This window comes from Lepidochelys kempii, chromosome 20 (genome assembly GCF_965140265.1).
Source record: "Lepidochelys kempii isolate rLepKem1 chromosome 20, rLepKem1.hap2, whole genome shotgun sequence".
NCBI lineage: Eukaryota > Metazoa > Chordata > Testudines > Cheloniidae > Lepidochelys > Lepidochelys kempii.
Window position 1 is genome coordinate 18,424,329 of NC_133275.1, and position 20,673 is coordinate 18,445,001.

Here is a 20,673-nt window from a genome sequence, read left to right on the forward strand (position 1 = left end):
CTGCCAGCACTTTCAATACAAAATGGTCTTTAATTGAAATCAGTGGTGTCATTACTCATCTAGCAGTGGTCGAACCATACGGACAGGCTACATCCAGGAGCTATCTTACACTGATGCATGTCACAGAGGTGTAGAGAACAGGTATCCCAACTGGTTGAGGTATGGCTTCGCCTGAGGGAGTGAGAACTTGCCTTCCACAGGAAGAATGACCAAAGTGGGGTAGGGTGGGATCTCCCCATGGCTATCTCCCCTCCATGCCCCCTGGGAAATAGGGGCAGGGGCAAGGAAGAGATTTGTGTTAAGGACAGCAGGCTGGAGGGAAGAACCTAGCTCTCTGGGGAAGCAGCCCTGAATGGGGATTTGTGGAGCAAAGCCTGGGTGAGGGCTGCATCTGACAGCTGCAGGCAAGAGGCTATAGACTAAAATGTCCAGTTGGTTTCAGGCTCATCAGATCTTCCGCATGCAGTGCTCAAGGTTCTGATGCACCAGGACTAGCTGGGTGCAGCTTTAAACACCTTCTCAAATGGAGCTGAGTTTTCTCATAATCCACCAAGTGGTATCCCTCCTGGAGCTGCTCTACGTGCCCCCCACCCCAAGTGCTAGAAAACTGCCCTTGTAGAGAAAGCTGCTGTACAGAGAGCTTCATGCACAGCCAGCAAGCTACATGGCAACTGGGTTACAGATCTGGCTGCCTGTCCCCCACTGGCCTACAGGAACTCCTACTGGCTGCAACTGTTAGAGGCAATGACCGGAACAGCCTGGGTGCAGTTCTGGCCACCCCCCACTCCCCCCCATCCTCCAGGAGCACAGCCAGGTGCTGCTGTCACCTGGCAAAGCTTAGCTCTTGCCTGATGGAGCTTTCTTAGCAGCCTGGCTACCTGAAAGACTTCTCTGGGCTGTGGCCCAGGCCTAGCCATTGCCTGGCTCTGGAGAGCCCAGGACAGTGCTGTGCACCTGCTGTTCAATCCTTTCCCACTGCTGCCAGGAATGGGGCTTCCTCTCTCCACCTCCCCATGGTCCATGCTGCCTGGGGCTGGACCATGGAGCACTCCATCCTCTCTGCATATGGTGAATAGGTAAGTGCCTGTAGGAGTGGGGACGGCAGGTCAGCAAGTCTGGCTCCAGCCTTTTCCTTCCCAGCTCCCTCTGCGGGCAGGGCAGAACCACTGGACAGATGACCACCTTTAGGCCAGGTGCAGCCAGGGCTCTCAGCCCTGCCGCTCAGCTGCAGTCCTGCAGTGCAATGCATGGACAGGAGCCAGAAGCAGATGTTTGGAGTGTGTGTGGGGAGGGAGCAGGAGCAGGCCCCTGGGGAGAACCCAAAGGGATAAGCACCATGCTGGGGCTGGGCTAGACAAGGGTGGGATTTGGGACCAAAATGTCATTTTGAAACACAAGTTTCATGTTTTTTTTTCTGAAGTGGGAACCAATGTCAGTGACACCAACACAAAGTGGCAAACCACTTGGGTGTCCCTAAATCTGCCTTTTTCAGCCCCATGCCCCTAAAAGAGTTTAGGTCAAAAAATTTCACTCAGCACTACCTCTTGGCCATGATCTATTTCTCCCCTGGCCCCTCAGGCTTCTGGGGGGCCTCGGTTGCTGGTGCACAGGGGTCAGCCTGGCCCTGAAGGAATTGCTACAAACAACTGAGAGGCAGCATGGGCTACTAAAGCACTATCAGCCCCGGGAAGCTGCTCCTCAGTCTACCACTTGACCTGTTGGGTGACGTTTTCAGGGCAAGGCCCCTGGCTGGGCTGCTGTTTCCCATCCTGCCCACTTGTTGAGTTAATACCCAGCTATTGTCTTTGCAAAACAGGGTCATAGCGTGAGCCTCATTTGTACAGATAGGGAAACTGAGGCAGGGGAAGGGAAACAATTTGCCTGAGGTCACCCAGCAGGCATGTGGCTGAGCTAGAGAAGGCCTTCAGGGTCCCAGGCAAGGGATTTAGCCACTGGGACTAACTGTCTCTATTAGCGTGTGAGCTCGCTGAGGCAGGGGCGTTGGGGGGCAGGTGCATGACCAGCACAAAACATGCTCCTTTTCCCCTGCAAGGGGCAGACAAGAGATGCAACTGGCCTACCCTCTGTTTTGGTGTCTGAGAGGGGCCAGGTGTGGATTTTTTGGGGGGAGGGGAAGCTTCCCTGTGGCCAGAAAGCAACATGCAGCAGCAAAGCTCCATGTGCCAGCCAGTGGGCCTGCCTGTGGGGAGATGCCATGGCTGATTGCCTACAGGCTGCCACCAACTTAGCCACAAACCTGACTGGCTGGGGAACTTGGCCCTGCAGCACCCTGCCAGAAAAACTCCCATAGGTACCAGCGGAGCACAGCCCATGGCCTGGCACAATCTGAGTGGCAGCCATGCTGGCCCGAGAGCAGGCATGGGTGGGGCAGGTTAGTCCAATGCTGGTGAATGTGCTACATGGGATTGGGGGTCAGTTAGTTGACAGCCACAGCCCCCCACCCCACCACCTGCCCCCTTGCTGGGACCCTAGGCTACCCCGGGAAACTGGGAGCTTTGACTGATGGCATGTGGGGCTGTCCCCTGTGGTTTTCCTTTGTAATGCTATTATGTAGGACATACAGAACCCCCAGGAGGTGCCTGCTGAAACATGCCCCATCAAGCAAGGCTAAAACAGGCAGGAAGCTCAGGCCTGGTGGGCAGGAGCTATAAGAAACCTCACTCCCACCCCCTGCTAGCTTGGATAGCCAGCGCTCTGCCCCAGGCTGGGGCAGGGACAGTGCACCCTTCCCCCCAGGGCCATGGAAAGATTCTTGCTGGGAGGGGAGGCACAGGGACTGCAGCTGGGTTTCTGACAGGGGCCAACCAGCCCATGGGTCTCTACCAGCATGACAGCCAGTAGCCCATTGAGCTGCTTGGTGCCCAACCCGTACAGCCTGGGGCCATGTCCTAAGGCCCAGCAGGGCTGATGCTGATCACGCACAAACCCGGCATTTGCATGGAGCACTGGGGTTTTGGGGAGGGCTAGCCCACACCAATCAGATGCTGGGCTTGCCCCTCCCAGCCATCCTCATTGCTCCCCACAGCTGCACTGCGGGGGCTGCCCAAGGGGCCCAAACACTCAGCAGCAAGGACAAACAGTTCCAGGAGGAAAGGGGTGCTGGGGTGGGGGAACTTTCACCTGAGAAACAGCCCAGCAGGAGGGATGCATCTACATAAAGGGGGGAAGGGGGTTGCCCCCCCAAACACAACAGGGGCTCAGAGGCATCAGGAGCCCCACAGAGCCCACCCTTTAAGTCCCACCCCCAAGCTCCACCCCCTCCTTGTTCCAACCAGGACACAAGTGCAAATGTAAACATTCGTTTAAAATAAATTAACACCAACAAAAAGTGCAGTGCATGTGGCTACCAGCAGGAGGCAGCGCAGCCACCCCATCCTCCCTTGGCCGGAAAGCCGGCAGCACCGCTGCAACCTGGGGCAGGGGCAGACTTGCTTGGTGCTGAGATGGGGAACGGGGGCGGCTGGTGTGGAGCAGGAGGTTTGGATCTAGGATCTGCCTGGGAGCAGGAGCAGGGGCTGGCTGGGGTCGCAGTTCTGCCCCTGAGGGCGGGTCAGCTCAAGGTTCTGCCCCAGCCTGGTGCGTTGCTGCCCTGGGCAGATCTTGGAGGTGGTTGGTTGCTCTGCTGGGCTTTGCTTGTTCTCGAAGGAGCTTCCACACGATCTCTGTGATGTAGCAACCCGCACACCTCCGCCCGCAGGGTACCACGCTGCCTGCCCGTCCTCTCCAGCTCCTGTCGAACTCCTGGCCGGACCCAGCCCGCCAACGGGATAAGTGCCGGGACAGCACCACATCTCTCCTCTCTCGGGTTGAGCTTTGCAGATCGTTTAGGAGGGATTATCTTCCCTGCATCCCAGCTGCTCTCCCAGTGCATCATGGTCCTGTTCCCAGACACTGCCGGTCATGGGCCAGTTCTGCTCTGAGCTGGCACGAGTGCCGCGGGGCCCTTCTGGCCAGGAGTCCGACGCCATGGGGCATTTCGTGATCTCCAGCTGTGCAAGGCTAACCCCCAAGCACCCCAGAGATTTCCTCCCCCCACCCCCCTCAGTCTGTCCATCAGGACCGAGGTGAATTCAGTGCATGGGCTGCTCCGGCTGGCTCCGGCGCTGCCTCGGGGTAGATTATACATTATATAGCTTTATATAGAGATTTATAGATTATTTATATAAATATCTGGGGGTCTGTACAACCTCGCGGGGGGGGTGGGCCGGGCCATCACGAGCTGGGGGCTGCTGGCTGTCTGTGTGTGTCTCCACTGCCCGAGTGGTCCAGTTCGGTGCTGTCACAGTCCGAGTCCTCGTACACGGAGGGGTTCTGGTCCAGAGCCGGGGAAGAGGCAAGATCAGAGCACAGATTGGGGGGGGGGGGGGGGGAGAGGGAGCTGGCACACCCCCACCCCATGCCAAACCAAACCGCTGCTCCACCTCCGCCCAATGGGATCTCCCAGGGCAGATGGGCCCCTCTGAGGGGCAAGATGCTGGGCAAGTCCTGATGAATCCGGGGCTCGTTCTTATGGGCATCACCAACCCAGTGGTTCTTGGAGCCCCTACACCGTCCCCTGGAATCCCTGGCACTTTCCACATCCCCCAGCAGGGGGAGCACGCGGGACTCCCCTCCCCCAAACCTGTTGTACCCCCCCCCCCACAGTCCCCAAGAGGGGAAGCACTTGTGACCCCCCCCCTTCAGCCCCCTGCATGTCAGAGCCCCCAGCAGGGGGAGCACTTGGGACCCCACCCTCCTTGAGCCGCTTGCACTGCAGAGCGGCCCGGCAGGGGGACACTGGGTCCCCACCCCCCTCATGCCCCCGCAGCCCTCAGCAGGGCGGGGCACTCACCTCAGCGATGTTCTGCTCAGCGCTGAGCTGGCTCTTGACTTGCTGGACAGCAGCCTCCTTCTCGGACAGGCCGTCGGAGTGGGCCAGGGCGTCGAGCGGGATCTCGGAGCTCTGTGAGAGCATGTCATCGGAGCGCTCCCCCGTGTTGGTGCCGCTGGGTGACGCGTCGCTCGTGTTCCCCTCCTCACCGTCCCCGTCCGAGAAGTTCTCCGAGCTGAAGGTGGACAGCGACTGACGCTTGCTCAGCCCCTGGGGCCACCTGTCAGCAGAGCAGCCCCCCATCACCCACCAGTGGGGAGTGTTTTTCCTGCTGGGGACTGAGGCTCAGAGACTCTTCAGGGAGCTCAGTGCCGTACACTAGGTCGGTGACAGACCCAGGGATAGAACCCAGGCGTTCGGGGTGTCTAGCCACCCCTCCCTCCCTTCTAGCCACTAGACCCCATGCTCCCCACCCAGAACTGAGAAAAGAACCCAGGCATCCTGGCTTCTAGCCCCGCAGCTCTAACGACTAGTGCTTAAGACCATGGCTCATGAGCAGTTTCCGGCACTATTACAGTGCCCCCTAGAGGGTGACAAACACCCACGTGCCACAGCAACCCCTGCCCTGTGCCCAAGCCCACCGGGCATGGCAGGCCAATGGGAGGGGAGGAAAGCCACGTGGCCGAGCCCTGGAGCTGAAGGCTCAGGAGCCCAGGCCTGTACCCACCTCTGCCTCAGTGGCAGCTCCCCCTCGCTGTCCACTTCTCCCTCCTCCTCCTCGGACGAGACCCCTCGCTTCTGGAGAGCAGAAGGCAGAGAAGAGCCACATTAGCGGGACCTGCCCCCCACCCCCAGGGCTGCTGTGAACCCCATGGGCGCAGGAGGGCACAGGCTTCCCTGGAGAGCCTGGACACCCACTCGCCCACAGGGCAGGATCAGCCCAGGGCCTGTCGGCAGCCAGGACAGCCAAATGAGATCCAGCAACCCACTCACTCTGCCCAGCCCTTGGAGGGTAATGAAAACGACTCGCACAACCAAATCTCAGGGCTGGGCTAGCAGAGGGGACTGTGATCGGGTTTCAGGGGCTCCAGCACAACTGTGGGGCTAGCCTAGGGCTGGGCTAGCAGGAGGCTGTGCGTCAGGATTGTGGGGCACTGGCAGAGCTGTGGGGACAGCCCAGGACTGGGGTAGCACAGGGACTGGGAAGGAACAGGGACTAGGAAGGGGCACAGGGATTATGGAAAGGAGGGGCTAAGGGATTGGGGATCCACAGGGAGGGGGTGGGGCACAGGGAGGGGAGCTGATGGATTGGGGCAGGGCACAGGGATGGGGATGCTGAGGGATGTGGGGGCACAAGCCAAACCGGGTAGCCCAGGCCAACCAATTCCCCCCACCAGCCCCTTCAGGAGCCAAGTAACTTGGCTCTGACCCCCTTTCCCCACGGGCAGTCCAGCTGGGCCTGCAGCCTCCAAACGCTGGAGAACACTGTCCCTCCTCCTTCCCCCGGGAGCCTGGCCCCAGGGCTCATCACCCTGCCTGGGACAAACTGGTGCCAAATACCCTCTTGGAAGCTGTTGGTTTCCATCCTGCCCAGTCCCCACTCAACTGAGGAGCCCCATAGTGCCTGGTTCCCCTCGCGAAGGGCCCAGGAGCCCTGGTTGAGGCACGTCTCCAGCCACATTTTGCTGAGCCCCTCGCTGCCAGCATCTTCTCCAGCCTACGGCCAGTTTTGTGGCTCCTCCGATCTCCCCCATGCAATGCACACCCCAGAGCTGGGCGCAGTGTTCCAGTCCCACCTACGCTGCATGCGCCCCCTACAGGCGATCGGTGTCACAACCAACAGTCCCCTACTGCTCCCTACAGTCAACCCATTTAAATCAACACTGGTGCCCCCTGCCCAAGGCCCAGCCCCCGCTGAGCCGCGCTCACCTGGCTTCGGGTCACGGCCGCTCGGTAGAGCAGCGCTGCGGGTGTCAGATGCTGCTGCGGCACCCCACAGGTCTTGCCCGCCTTGCCCGCCACGCCCGGCTCCTTGTCGGGCTCCTCACCCGGCTGCAGCCTCTGGGCGAGGCCCAACAGCCGGTGGCTCTTGTCCGCCGGCCCCACGGCCCCCTGCTTGGAGGAGGGCGAGTCGGGGCTGCTGGAGAAGGGCACAGAGGCCGTGTCCTCACTGGGGGTCTCGCTGCGGGGCTGCTCGGCCGGGGGCGACTCGGGCCCGGCAGGGGCCCCCTCTTTCTTGGCCTCGGCCTCCAGGGTGGTGTTGATGAGGTCGGGGCTGGACGAGGATATCCGGCGCAGCAAGTCGTGCTGCAGCCCCCGTAGGGCGGCGCAGGCCTCCAGCCGCTGCCCCGCATCCGCTGGCTCCGGGGCCCGGGGCCCGGTCAGCTCCCCACAGCTGCCCTTGGCGCTGGCTTTGCGGTAGCGCGGCTTGGCCCGGCGGCTCCGGCCCGGCGAGGTGGGGCCCTTCTGGCACGCGGGTATCGACACCTGGGCAATGGCCGAGTCCAGTTTGGGCAGGATCACCTCCGTCTTCAGGATGTCCGGCCTGCGGGAGAGCACGGGTCGGGGGGTGGCCGGTCCCTGCCCCCCTCCCCTCCCCACTTCCTGTGCCCCTCTTTGATCCCGGGTGCCCTCCCCATCCCCAATCCCTGCATCTCCTCACTCTCCCCAAGCCAATTGCCCCTCCCCTATCCAATCCCTCAGCCCCCCTCCAGCTTTCCCCAACTCAGTTCCCCCACCCTCAGCTTCCCTCCCCCATGTTCCTGTGCCTCACTTCCCATCCCCCCACCCTCCTGAGCCTCAGCCCCCCCCACAACTTCCAATGCTTCGGCTCCCCTCCCCTCCAGCTTTCTCGCCCCACCTCCCTGGGCCTCAGCCCCCCATCTCCTGCCCCCCACCTCCCTGGGCCTCAGACCCCCTCATCTCCCTCCCCCCACCTCCCTGAGCCTCAGCCCCCCATCTCCCTCCCCCACCTCCCTGGGCCTCAGCCCTGTCATCTCCCTCCCACACCTCCCTGAGCCTCAGTCCCCCCATCTCCGTCCCCCAACTCCTTGATCCTCAGTCTCCCTCCAGGTGCCCAGAGGTGATTCCGCCTCACAGCCCCCCCCCCAGGTCATTCTAGAGGGGAAGGGGCTTGTCCCTCCTCAGAACACAGTGAGCAAGGGCCAGAACCCAGGAGTCCTGACCCGCCCTCCACCCCGAGGTGAGGGTTGTGGCTGCGGCCCCAGGCCGGACCCCTCACCGCTTGCTGTGTGGTGACAGCTTCTGGGGCACATTCCTCTTCTTGATGAGCTTCTCCACCGTGTTGCCGTGCAGGAGACTGCGCGATGCATGTGGCTTGAACAGCCCCGGGTACTTCTTCTCCAGCGCCTGCTCCCGCCTGCCAGGGAGAGAGAGTCAGCCCTGCCTGGGCACTGCCCGCATCAGAATCAGCCCCGGCCCGGGCACGGCCCCCATCAGACTCAGCCCTGCCTGGGCACTGCGTGCATCAGAATCAGCCCTGGCCCAGGCACAGCCTCCGTCAGAATCAGCCCCGGCCCGGGCACGGCCCCCGTCAGACTCAGCGCTGGCCTGGGCATGGCCCCTGTCAGACTCCTCCCCGGCCTGGGCACTGCACCCATCATACTCAGCCCTGGTCCGGGTACGGCCCCCGTCAGACTCAGCCCCGGTCCAGGCACTGCACCCTCCCCACCATTGCCCAGATCAGACTAATGCTCTTTCACCCTCATGCTCCAAGGCATAAAGTTGTCCCTCTCCAAGGTCAGGAAGAAATTGGCCTGAGGATGGTTGTGGGAGTGGGGGTGGGAAGGGAGCATTACTCCTTCCTCTGACACCTGCAGGGGCAGGGGCCAGACTCTCAGCTGGTGTAAATCAGTGGGAGCTCACTGAGTTCATAGGACTCAGCGGGTGGGAGCTCATGGGGGGGAATCCCCAAGTTCCAGCCCTTCAGGGACCATGCGTGTGTGTTGGGGGGGGTCAGAGTAGGGGGTGATGGGGTGATGTATCTCCCCAGAGGGACAGTGATGAGGGGGTGGATCCCTGCAAGAGGTAGTGATGAGGGGCTGGGCCCCCCAGGGGGCAATGATGGGGGGGAGCTGGATCTCCCAGGCGGGTAGTGATAGGGGGCTGGATCCCCACAGGATGCGGTGATGGGGGGCTGAATCTCCCAGGGGGCAGTGTTGGGCGGGGTGCTGGATCCCAGCAGGAGGTGGTGATCGGAAGGCTGGGCCTCCCAGGGGGCAGTGTTGGGAGGGAGCTGGATCCACACAGGGGGCAGTGATAGGGGGCTGGAGCCCTGCAGGATGCGGTGATGGGGAGCTGGATCTCCCAGGGGGTGGTGATGGGGGGGGGCTGGATCTCAGCAGGGGGGCAGTGATGGGCAGGCTGGGACCCCAGATCAGCAGTAATGGATCCCTGAGGGGGCAGTGATGGGGGGGCTGCCCTCACCTGAGCAGCTCCTTCTCCTTCAGCTCCAGCTGCAGCATGAGCGAGTTGAGCTCCATGTACAGGTTGTTGGCTCGCTCCAGCTTGCGCTCGTAGTGCTCCCGGATGTCCAGCGCGTGCCTGGGGGTTGGGCAGCAGGGGAGTTGTCAATCACACAGCTGGAGGTGGGGCCAAAGGTCCCCCTCCCCCATCAGAATGGGATGTCACCCCCTCCTCTCCGAGGATCGTGTCTTCCCCCATCCCAGGGGTGCCACCCTCCAGGCCGAGCCCTGCCCTGCCCCCCGATCTGAACAGGACATCCTCCCCGCCATGGAGGTCCCTGCCCCGTCCCCACCCACCACCCCAGTGGGTTGCCCCCTGCCCCGGGCCCTCCCTGACCGGAGCTCATCACGGCGCCGGTTGATCAGCTCCTCCTCCAGCCGGTGCAGACACGTCCCCTCCGACTTGATCTTCTCAAAGTGCAGCTTCACCTCCTCGCGCCACTCGGCCTGCAGGGGGTGACACGGGCCTCAGCTCTGGCCCCACGACAGGGACCCCCTCTATGGGGCCAGGCACCCCCTGCAGGGCACTGCGGGGGGCGTGTCGGGGGGGCTCAGCACTTTCATTGCTGCCCCAGCCCCGGCCTGGGTCTGCCACGGGGGCTTCAAAAAGCACAGGGGTGGCAGGGGTGGGGGGGGAGGGAGTGTGATTCTACAGCTAAACCTCCAAACAGCACCCCCTGCTGGGCCACTGGGGGCAGCACTGACTGCAAGGGGTGAGAGCCCCCCACTGAGACACCCCTGTTCCCTGCAGCACAGCGTGCTGCAGCATCTGTGTAGGTGCATGGGGGCTGGAAGGGGCAGTGGGGGGGCTAGGAGGGTGTATGGTGGGTGACTGGGCGGTGCATGGGGGCTGGAATGGGGAGTGGTGTGGGGCTGGGTGGTGCATGGGGGCTGGTAGGGGGAAGAGTGGGGGGCTGGGCAGTGCATGGAGGGCTGGAAGGGGGAGCGGTGGGGGCTGGGCGGTGCATGGGGGGGCTGGAAGAGGGAGCAGTGGGGGGCTGGACGGTGCATGGCGGGCTGGAAAGGGGAGTGGTGAGGAATGGGCAGGTGCAGGGGGCTGGAAGGGGGAGCTGTGGGGGGCTGGGTGGTTCCTGGGGGGCTGCAGTGGGGGACCCACCTGGGATTTGAAGTAGGTCTCCTGGGGCGTGGAGAGCACGTCGGCCGAGGCGATGTCCAGGTGCAGCAGGATCTGGCGGAAGGACGGCCGGTTGCGGGGTTTGCTGTTCCTGGGGGGGCAGAGACAGGGTTGCGTCCTGGGGCAGATGAGGGACCCTCAGCAAGGAGCCTGGGCCCCTCTGGCTTGCGTGGGGTGATAGGGCACCAGCAGACTCCTGGCATGTAGCACTGGCCGGGGGGGCTGCTGAAGGAAGGAGCGAGGGGGCAGGGGCATTGAGCTGCTCCGCTCTGGGCTGACTCTGCATCTGAACCACATGGTAATGGGAGGGGGCAGCACTGTGGGGCTCAGCCTGGGAGGGTGAACCATGGATCCTGCCTCCTGCCAGCTTGGGGACTGGGGCCAGGCTCACCAGCACCAGGGGGGCTGTTGTGGAGTATGCTGGGGGGCACTCACCAGCACTCAGGGGGATTACTGGGGGGGCAGGAGGACTCACCAGAACAGGGGGTCACTGGGGAGTACTCACCAGCATGGGGGGTCACAGGGACTCACCAGCACTGGGGGTCAGTGGGGGCACTCACCAGCACTCGGGGGGGTCACCAGCACCGGGGTGGGACTGGGGGTCAGGTGGGACTCACTAGCACTGGGGGGTCACTGGGGGCACTCACTAGCAATGGTGGGGTCACTAGGGGGTTGGGGGGCACTCACCAGCACTGGGAGGTCATTGGGGGGCCAGGGGGAGCTCACCAGCACTGGCGGGGGTCACTGAGGGCACTCACTATTACTGGGGGTTAGGGGGACTCACCAGCACTGGGGGGCACTGGGGGTCAGGGGGACTCACCAGCACTGGGGGGGGCACTGGGGGGTACTCACCAGCACAGGGGGTCATGGTGACTCACCAGCACTCAGGGGGGTCACTGGGGGTCAGGGGGACTCACCAGCACTGGGGGTCACTGGGGGCACTCAACAGCACTGGGGGGGTCACTGGGGGCACTCACCAGCACTGGCGCAGTAGGATCTTGAAGCCGTCGGGGCAGCCGGAGGGCACGGGCAGGTGCAGGCTGTTGCTGCCCACGCCCCAGATGATGGCCGAGGAGTCCACATCCTTGTAGGGGATCTCGCCTGTCAGCAGCTCCCACAGCACCACCCCGAAGGACCTGGGGGGGGGACGTGTCAGCAGAGGTGGGGGGCTCTCCAGCAGTGGGGGGTACCAGAATCAGCATCTCCCTCCCAGCCCCTCCTCCGCCCTCACGCCCCGCAAGGCACCAGGTGATGGGGAGGGGAGGCAGCTGGTGCCAGCCTGGGCAGGTAGCCAGCTGGTGGCCAGGACAGGACAGGGAGAACTCTACGAACCATGGAAAAGCTCCCCCCAGCTCCAAACACTTAGAATCATAGAATCATAGAATATCAGGGTTGGAAGGGACCCCAGAAGGTCATCTAGTCCAACCCCCTGCTCGAAGCAGGACCAATTCCCAGTTAAATCATCCCAGCCAGGGCTTTGTCAAGCCTGACCTTAAAAACCTCTAAGGAAGGAGATTCTACCACCTCCCTAGGTAACCCATTCCAGTGCTTCACCACCCTCCTAGTGAAAAAGTTTTTCCTAATATCCAACCTAAACCTCCCCCACTGCAACTTGAGACCATTACTCCTCATTCTGTCATCTGCTACCATTGAGAACAGTCTAGAGCCATCCTCTTTGGAACCCCCTTTCAGGTGGTTGAAAACAGCTATCAAATCCCCCCTCATTCTTCTCTTCTGCAGACTAAACAATCCCAGCTTCTGCCCCCCAGTGACCCCTGCAGCTGCCCCAGATCTAGCACTTCTGTGGGACCTCCCCAAATCCCCCCCTGGCTCAGACCTCAAGGTGCTGCAGGGCAGAAGCAGAGCCGGGGCAGGGGGGTGGGAAACTGAGGCATTGTAACTCTTTAGAGTCCAGCTCCCTCCCCTGATCCATCTTCCTCCCAGGATCCTCCTGTCCCCCCTCCCACCCAGTTGCAGGGGATGAAACCCCCAACCCAAGTCCTACCCCCATCCCTTCCTCTCCCCCCACTGCTGCCACCTGTTCCTGCCCTAGGCCAGGAGCCCTCCCAACTCCAACCCCCCCATCCTTGCTGTGGGCTCGGACACCCCCCCCCCCCGCTTTCCCCCCATCCCTCCCCACCCAGCCCCCCACGCTCACCAGATGTCGACCTTCTCAGAGACAGGCTCGTTGCGAATGACCTCGGGGGCCATCCAGGCCACAGTGCCAGCGAAGGACATCTTGGTGCTCTTGTCACTCAGCTCCTTGGAGGTGCCGAAGTCCGAGATCTTCACCACGTCATCGTAGGTGATCAGCATGCTGGGAGTGGGGAAAGGGGGGTCAGCACAAGTGTGGGGTACTATCCCCTCCACCAGCAGGGGGCAGTGCAAGGTGGGGGGTGCTATCCCTCCACCAGCAGGGGGCAGTGCAAGGTGGGGGGGTGCTATCCCCTCCACCAGCAGGGGGCAGTGCAGGGTGGGGGGTGCTATCCCTCCACCAGCAGGGGGCAGTGCAAGGTGGGGGGGTACTATCCCTCCACCAGCAGGGGGCAGTGCAGGGTGGGGGGTGCTATCCCTCCACCAGCAGGGGGCAGTGCAGGGTGGGGGGTGCTATCCCTCCACCAGCAGGGGGCAGTGCAGGGTGGGGGGTGCTATTCCCTCCACCAGCAGGGGGCAGTGCAGGGTGGGGGGTGCTATTCCCTCCACCAGCAGGGGGCAGTGCAGGGTGGGGGGTGCTATTCCCTCCACCAGCAGGGGGCAGTGCAGGGTGGGGGGTGCTATTCCCTCCACCAGCAGGGGGCAGTGCAGGGTGGGGGGTGCTATTCCCTCCACCAGCAGGGGGCAGTGCAGGGTGGGGGGTGCTATTCCCTCCACCAGCAGGGGGCAGTGCAAGGTGGGGGGGTACTATCCCTCCACCAGCAGGGGGCAGTGCAAGGTGGGGGGTGCTATCCCTCCACCAGCAGGGGGCAGTGCAAGGTGGGGGGTGCTATCCCTCCACCAGCAGGGGGCAGTGCAGGGTGGGGGGTGCTATCCCTCCACCAGCAGGGGGCAGTGCAAGGTGGGGGGGGTACTATCCCTCCACCAGCAGGGGGCAGTGCAAGGTGGGGGGGGGTACTATCCCTCCACCAGCAGGGGGCAGTGCAAGGTGGGGGGGGTACTATCCCTCCACCAGCAGGGGGCAGTGCAAGGTGGGGGGGGGTACTATCCCTCCACCAGCAGGGGGCAGTGCAGGGTGGGGGGTGCTATCCCCTCCACCAGCAGGGGGCAGTGCAAGGTGGGGGGTGCTATCCCCTCCACCAGCAGGGGGCAGTGCAGGGTGGGGGGTGCTATCCCCTCCACCAGCAGGGGGCAGTGCAGGGTGGGGGGTGCTATCCCTCCACCAGCAGGGGGCAGTGCAGGGTGGGGGGGTGCTATCCCTCCACCAGCAGGGGGCAGTGCAGGGGGGGGGGTGCTATCCCTCCACCAGCAGGGGGCAGTGCAGGGTGGGGGGTGCTATCCCTCCACCAGCAGGGGGCAGTCCCTGAGGCCTCCTGTCACCCCAGGCACTGGGACCCTGTGGGGGAGCAAAGTGGGGGTCGGGGGTTTCCCCTCTTGGCAGGGCTGGGAACGGCTCACGCCGGAGGTAGATCAGGCTGCATCTCCTGCACTCACCAGCAGAGGAGCAGGGGAAGAGATGGGAGGGTCCGCGCAGGCTGGTGGTGGCGGGGGGGTGATGGGCATCACAGAGCTAGCTGGTGATTTTGCCCTTGCCCAGAGGGTGCCCCCTACCCTGCAGGCCCCAGACCGGTCTCTGCCCCCACTTCCCCTGCCGATCCCATGCGCATCCCTGCTTCCCTCCTGGCACCATGCCCCACCCTGCCCCCCATTCCCCTGCAGGCCCCATGCCCATCCCCACCCCTACGCCAGCTCCCGTTGCCGCCACGTACTTGGGCGACTTGAGGTCGCGGTGGATGATCTTGTGCAGGTGCAGGTAATTCATGCCGCCCGCGATGCCCATGGACCAGTCGACCAGCAGGGAGGGGGTGACCTTGCGCCCGGCTCGCAGCACCTCGTACAGCTGCCCCTGGGCACAGAACTCCATGATGATGCAGTAGCAAGGAGCCTGGGTGCAGACGCCCCTGAGGGGAAGGAGAGCAGGGCTGGGTAGGAACCAGCCGGGCAGAAGGTGGCACCTCCTCTTGGCCAGGAACAGATGGTGCCAGCTGGGCAGAGATGCCTGTCTGGTTGGGCATAGTGGGGACATCCCGGCCCTGCCCCTCCGAGGGAACCCTGCGCCCCTCACCCATCCTGGGCCCAGCTGTAGGGTGAGCGCCCCTCCCAGAGAGCGGGCACCACTGCACGCCCAGACACAATGGGGTGGAAATGGGGGGTGGGGGTGGGCACTGCCTGGCAGGGCCACAGACTCTGCATCCCACGTGTGTGCAATACTGTGGGTACACGGGAGGGGTGCCCTGGGTTTTGTGTACCCCAGGTGGGTGCTGCCCCATGGGGGGGCACTAGAGGGGGTGTCTCTCTCCCCTGTTCGAGGTGCCCCCTCCCCCACACTCACTTGAAGGTGATGATGTTGGGGTGTTTGAGCTTGCGCAGGTGTTTGATGTCCGTCTCCTTGAGGTCTCGCACCTTCTTCACCGCCACCTCCTCGCCGTGGAAGCGCCCCAGGAAGACAGCACCCTGCGCCCCACTGCCCACCCACTGCAGGTCCAGGATCTCCTCGAACGGCACCTCCCACGTGTCTGGAGGGATGGGGGAGGGGTGAGTCCCAGAGCCGATGCCACCTGCCCGGGGCGCAGAGAAGGGTGGCGGCTGGGGGCGCTGCAGGGCAGCCAGGGCTTGGCCCAGGGAAATGGCAGAACGAGGGCTCCTGGGATGGGGGGGGGGGGAAGGGGGAGGCAGACAGAACTGCAGGGAGAGCCACATGTACCCAAACACGCCTGCCCACACAAGCACCCCCTGACCTTGACCAAGATCCCAGACCCCGACCCTGCAGGCCCTGTAGAGGCACCGCTCCCTGGTGACTCTGCAGAATCAGTTCCCAGGAATCGGGACCAAACAGCCAGGGGTGAGGGGATTGCAGGACCCTGAGCCCCCCCGCCCCACTACCCGGGCACGTGCCAAGCTGAGGCAGAGCGGCTCCCAGCCTTCTTGGGTCACACAGTGTGACTGCAGTGAACCTGCAACCCTGTGTCTGGGGGGGGGCGCACTGCTGCCCTCTGCCGGGTGGAATCTGCGCTGCCCTGCTGTGTGCCATAGGCCCTACCCTGCTAAGAGCTCATGGAGAGTCTCCCGCTCCAATGGCAGGGGCTCGTGGAGCAGGAGAATCCGGATTCTCCCCCCGTGGGTGTGTCCCCAGCACTCCCCAGCCCCGAGGCCACATGTTACGGTGTGGGTGAGACCGCCAGCGGCCAGAAGGAGAAAGAGGAACACCTGGGCGATTAAAGCCTGCTGGCGAGCCCCTGGGTTGCGGTTAGTGCATGTGCGTGCAGGCACATGTGTGAGTTTGTGTGTGTGCATGCGTGGGTGCACGTGTGCACATGGGTGTGCACATGTGAGTGTGCACATCTGTCAACCCCAGCAGTGCACTTTCGCTCTCTCCTGCCTCCCTCCCCGTGGCGGCTGCAACCCCCGCAGCAGAGCAGACAGGGCCAGCAGGTCCCAGCCCCTCCCGGCTCTGAGCTGAGCTGCGGCTCCTGTGGGGCCAGAGCCTGGGAGGGTGTGGGGCAGGAACTAGCCAGGGCTCTGGTAACTCGCAGGCCCCAGACCCCGCTAGAGCTGCCTGCTGCAAACACGCGTCCCAGCGGAATCCCTCGTGCCGTGGGGCCCAGGCAGCTCCGCCCGTGGGGCTCAGTGCAAGGCCCAGCAGGCCAGGGAGCTGCACACAGCCATGGCCGCAGCCCCCCCGGAGACACGAGCTGTGACACCCCCCCCAACCGAAACACAAACCCCCGCAGAGCATCGCCCACCCCGGGATCTCCCTGCCTGCGCAGGGGTTCACTGTCATGGAGCAGACGGCGTCAGAGCCGGCTCTGCCGCCAAACAGGGGCTGCCTGGCCAGGGCGAGCTGCCCACAGTGTGCCAGGTGCACGTGCTAACTCACTGACACACATGCAGGCATGTGCACCCGCTCACACACTGACACGCAGGTGCACGCACACTAGAACGATCACACCCCCCGTGCACACTAACACACCCTGCCCCCTTCAGAAAGACACCCAGCCACTCCCGGGCACACGCACACGCTCACACACACACACACACACACTCCCGGGCACACGCACACGCTCACACAGGCACGCTCACACTCACACACTCCCGGGCACACGCACATGCTCACACAGGCATGCTCACGCTCACACACACACACACTCCTGGGCACACGCACACGCTCACACAGGCATGCTCACGCTCACACACACACACACTCCCGGGCACACACACACGCTCACACAGGCACGCTCACACTCACACACACTCCCGGGCACACGCACACACTCACACAGGCACACTCACACTCACACACACACACACTCCCGGGCACACGCACATGCTCACACAGGCATGCTCACGCTCACACACACACACACTCCCGGGCACACGCACACGCTCACACAGGCACGCTCACACACACACACTCCCGGGCACACACACATGCTCACACAGGCATGCTCACGCTCACACACACACACACACTCCCGGGCACACGCACACACTCACACAGGCATGCTCACGCTCACACACACACACACACACTCCCGGGCACACGCACACGCTCACACAGGCATGCTCACACTCACACACACACACACTCCCGGGCACACGCACACACTCACAAGGCATGCTCACGCTCACACACACACACACTCCCGGGCACATGCACACGCTCACACAGGCATGCTCACGCTCACAAACACACACACACACTCCCGGGCACACGCACACGCTCACACAGGCATGCTCACACTCACACACACACACTCCCGGGCACACACACACGCTCACATAGGCACACTCACACTCACACACACACTCCTGGGCACACGCACACGCTCACACAGGCATGCTCACGCTCACACACACACTCCCGGGCACACGCACATGCTCACACAGGCACACTCACACTCACACACACATACTCCCGGGCACACGCACACGCTCACACAGGCATGCTCACGCTCACACACACACACACACTCCCGGGCACACACACATGCTCACACAGGCACGCTCCCACTCACACACACACACACACTCCTGGGCACACGCACACACTCACACAGGCATGCTCACGCTCACACACACACACACTCCCAGGCACACACACACGCTCACACAGGCATGCTCACGCTCACACACACACACTCCCAGGCACACGCACACGCTCACACAGGCATGCTCACGCTCACACACACACACTCCCAGGCACACACACGCTCACACAGGCATGCTCACGCTCACACACACACACACTCCCAGGCACACGCACACGCTCACACAGGCACGCTCACGCTCACACACACACACACTCCCAGGCACATGCACACGTTCCCAAGCTCACACACTCGTCACGCTCACTCACGCCCACTCACGCTTGCCGACGTGCTCACTGCTGCAGGGAAGCCACTGGCAGGGCCCGGCTGCTGCTCAGCCATGCCGGGAGAATGCTGCCAGCAGCCTCCACGCCAGCCTGGGCTCAGGGCCAGCCCAGCCCCCATCCCTGTCCTCCCACCCCCTCGTCCGACCCCAGCCACACCACTGACGCAAGAGGCCTGGTGAGGAGTCCAGCTGGGCAGAACTGGAGTGAGGGATGGGAGCAGGGCCGGTAGGGCAGAGAGAGCCAGAGCTGTGGGGGGAAGTGGACAGGGCAGGGTAGACTCTGGAAGAGAGACTTTAAGGAAGCAGATATTTCCCCATCTAATCCTTCCTCCTCCTCCACCTCCCGGGGAGATGCCAACCACAGGCCCTGCCCTTGCAGACCCCAGTGCTCGCACTGAGAGCTGGGAAATTCACCCCAGAGCCCTGACTCAGAGGAGTCCATTCTGTGCCCCCTAAATCTCATCCTCTCTCCCTGCACCCTGGCAGATTCACGGGGACATGATGTCCTGTGTTTTCTCTTCCCGCCCTTGTCTGCTGCGGGTCGTTGGCAGGTTCAACAGCTGCTGTGTCTCCCCCCAGAGGTGGCTGCATTTCAGCCAGAGACAAAGCCCAGCATGTGGGGATGGCAGGGGGCTGGGCCCAGCCAGTAACTATTCCAATAGGGCAAGATTCTTCCCTCCGTTCCCTGGGGGGCTCCGTGGGACACTCTGAATCAACACTGTCCTAGTATGGCCCGCAGCGATGTCCCGGGGGCAGCTGGGATCAAACACGGACCCCCTGGATTTCACAGACTTGAGCCAGTGTGGCTAGGCTGGCGGCCACAGCAGCCTCAGAAACCGCCTTACATGATCGAGCCACTAGAGGGAGACAGAGAGCCACGCTGTGACGCTAATGGCACTACAGTGCAGACAGCTTGCCATGGCCGATTTACACCGTGGGCCCAGGGACTCCCATGGAGCTCTGCTGATTTACACCCGCTGGGGATCGGGCCCAGGGACTCCCATGGAGCTCTGCTGATTTACACCCGCTGGGGATCGGGCCCAGGGACTCCCATGGAGCTCTGCTGATTTACACCCGCTGGGGATCGGGCCCAGGGACTCCCATGGAGCTCTGCTGATTTACACCCGCTGGGGATCGGGCCCAGGGACTCCCATGGAGCTCTGCTGATTTACACCCGCTGGGGATCGGGCCCAGGGACTCCCATGGAGCTCTGCTGATTGAGCCCCTGTGCAGGTCAGATCAGAATCCACCCTAGAGATGGAGCAGCCCATGAGCGCCCCCAGCCGGTCGCCAGGCCAGGCCGGCTCCTACAGCCCATTGCCCAGGTCCCACTAATGCCCGGTCCCACACACCCAGGGCCACGCACCTTCCTGCTGGTGCTTGTGCTCGGTGGAGTAGGCTTTGCCGATCATGCTCCAGACGGGCCTGAGGCAGCCGAAGAGCCCTTCCAGGAAGCCGCTGCCCGTCTGGCAGTGGAGCCGGACCTGGTCGGCGTGGTACCGAGCATGCCGCACCTCGGGGTTCCCAGCCCCCGCCCCAGCTCCCCCGCCGGCCTCATTCTCGTGCAGCTGCAGGACGCTGTTGGCGAACTGGTCGCGCGTCTCCTCGCTGGGCGTGGGGCTGTGGCCGCCCCCATCGATGGGCACCACGTCACGCAGCACGCACTGCGTGGGCGTCAGATCCTTCTCGGGGGTGCAGTCTGAGGTGTCGGGGTCCAGCTTACGGAGGGAGCTCTCCGTCAGGATGGTGTTGAAGCTGGCGAAGGACGGGGAGGGGGTCCGGGTATCGTGGAGGCAGGCCATGGCGGGCTCTGGGCATCAGCAGCCCCCCACACCCCTTGGGCTGGCGGTCGATGGGCGTCCCCGGCACGGCCTGGGGGAGATGGGGCCTGTGGGGGAAAGGAAAATCCTCGTGAATAGGATCCCACTGGAAATCGTAGCCCCCTTGGGGTCAACCAGGTGTATCCAATGCCCTCCTGCCTGCTCCACTGCTGGGCACCTGCCATGGGCCTGGATTTGCCGGCTATCGCCAAGGGATGGCACCCACCAGGCATTGAACGTGCCAGGCGTGCCCAGGGAGAAGGCACCCACCATGCATTGAACGTGCCACGTACAAGGCACCTCGCCTCCCACTGACTGCACCCATGGGAGAGGCGGAGGCTGTGGGGGGGGGGGGGGGAGACAGCCCAGGTCTGCGATCGCATGGCCAGAATAGGCAGGCAGCTGCTGGCTTCCCCGCTCCTGCCTGGGTCCCTGCCGGTCTCACCCCGGAGCGGCAGCCCGAGCTCTCTCCAAGGTGCTGAAACCGCCGACCTGCCCCTTGGCCGGTCCCTGCCTCTAGCTGGGCAGGTCCCGGCCCCCTCTGGCACCGACAGACCCATTGCGCTGCGGGAGGGGAGGTCACGTTTGAAGAGTCCTGGCAGCGTGGCCTAGTGGCCGGGGCGGCAGGGGGCTTGGCTCAGGGCTGGCAGTGAGGCTGGGCACTAGTGCGCAGGTGTGAGATGCACTCTTGGCGCACTCTCGTGCCGGCACCAGAGGCGCGGGGGGGGTGGGGGGCAGGGAAGCGGGTGCCCCTGGCCCAACTGACTGCAGCCTGCACGTCTCGGGATCGTGCCCCGCAGCTCGCCCTCCGGCACA

At 63.5% G+C, this 20,673-nt stretch overlaps 1 protein-coding gene across 5 annotated transcripts in view; it reads right to left on the minus strand.

The window, feature by feature from the left end:
• Window positions 1-10: 10 nt before the first annotated feature.
• The window catches only part of MAP3K12 (mitogen-activated protein kinase kinase kinase 12), a 91,819-nt gene continuing 71,156 nt past the window's right edge, over window positions 11-20,673 (minus strand). For 4 of the 5 annotated variants that reach the window (XM_073318556.1, XM_073318559.1, XM_073318557.1 and 1 more), the window contains exons 2-14: window positions 19,404-19,925; window positions 14,997-15,180; window positions 14,374-14,565; window positions 12,609-12,767; window positions 11,428-11,586; window positions 10,433-10,541; window positions 9,653-9,762; window positions 9,278-9,394; window positions 8,073-8,210; window positions 6,761-7,376; window positions 5,559-5,629; window positions 4,853-5,111; window positions 11-4,332 (exon numbers count right to left, since the gene is read on the minus strand). In XM_073318556.1, the coding sequence (XP_073174657.1) occupies window positions 4,234-4,332; window positions 4,853-5,111; window positions 5,559-5,629; window positions 6,761-7,376; window positions 8,073-8,210; window positions 9,278-9,394; window positions 9,653-9,762; window positions 10,433-10,541; window positions 11,428-11,586; window positions 12,609-12,767; window positions 14,374-14,565; window positions 14,997-15,180; window positions 19,404-19,839 (2,649 nt within the window). In that variant the 5' untranslated portion in view covers window positions 19,840-19,925 and the 3' untranslated portion in view covers window positions 11-4,233. The remainder of the gene's footprint in view (window positions 4,333-4,852; window positions 5,112-5,558; window positions 5,630-6,760; window positions 7,377-8,072; window positions 8,211-9,277; window positions 9,395-9,652; window positions 9,763-10,432; window positions 10,542-11,427; window positions 11,587-12,608; window positions 12,768-14,373; window positions 14,566-14,996; window positions 15,181-19,403; window positions 19,926-20,673) is intronic. The other variant, XM_073318560.1, reaches the window with a different exon arrangement.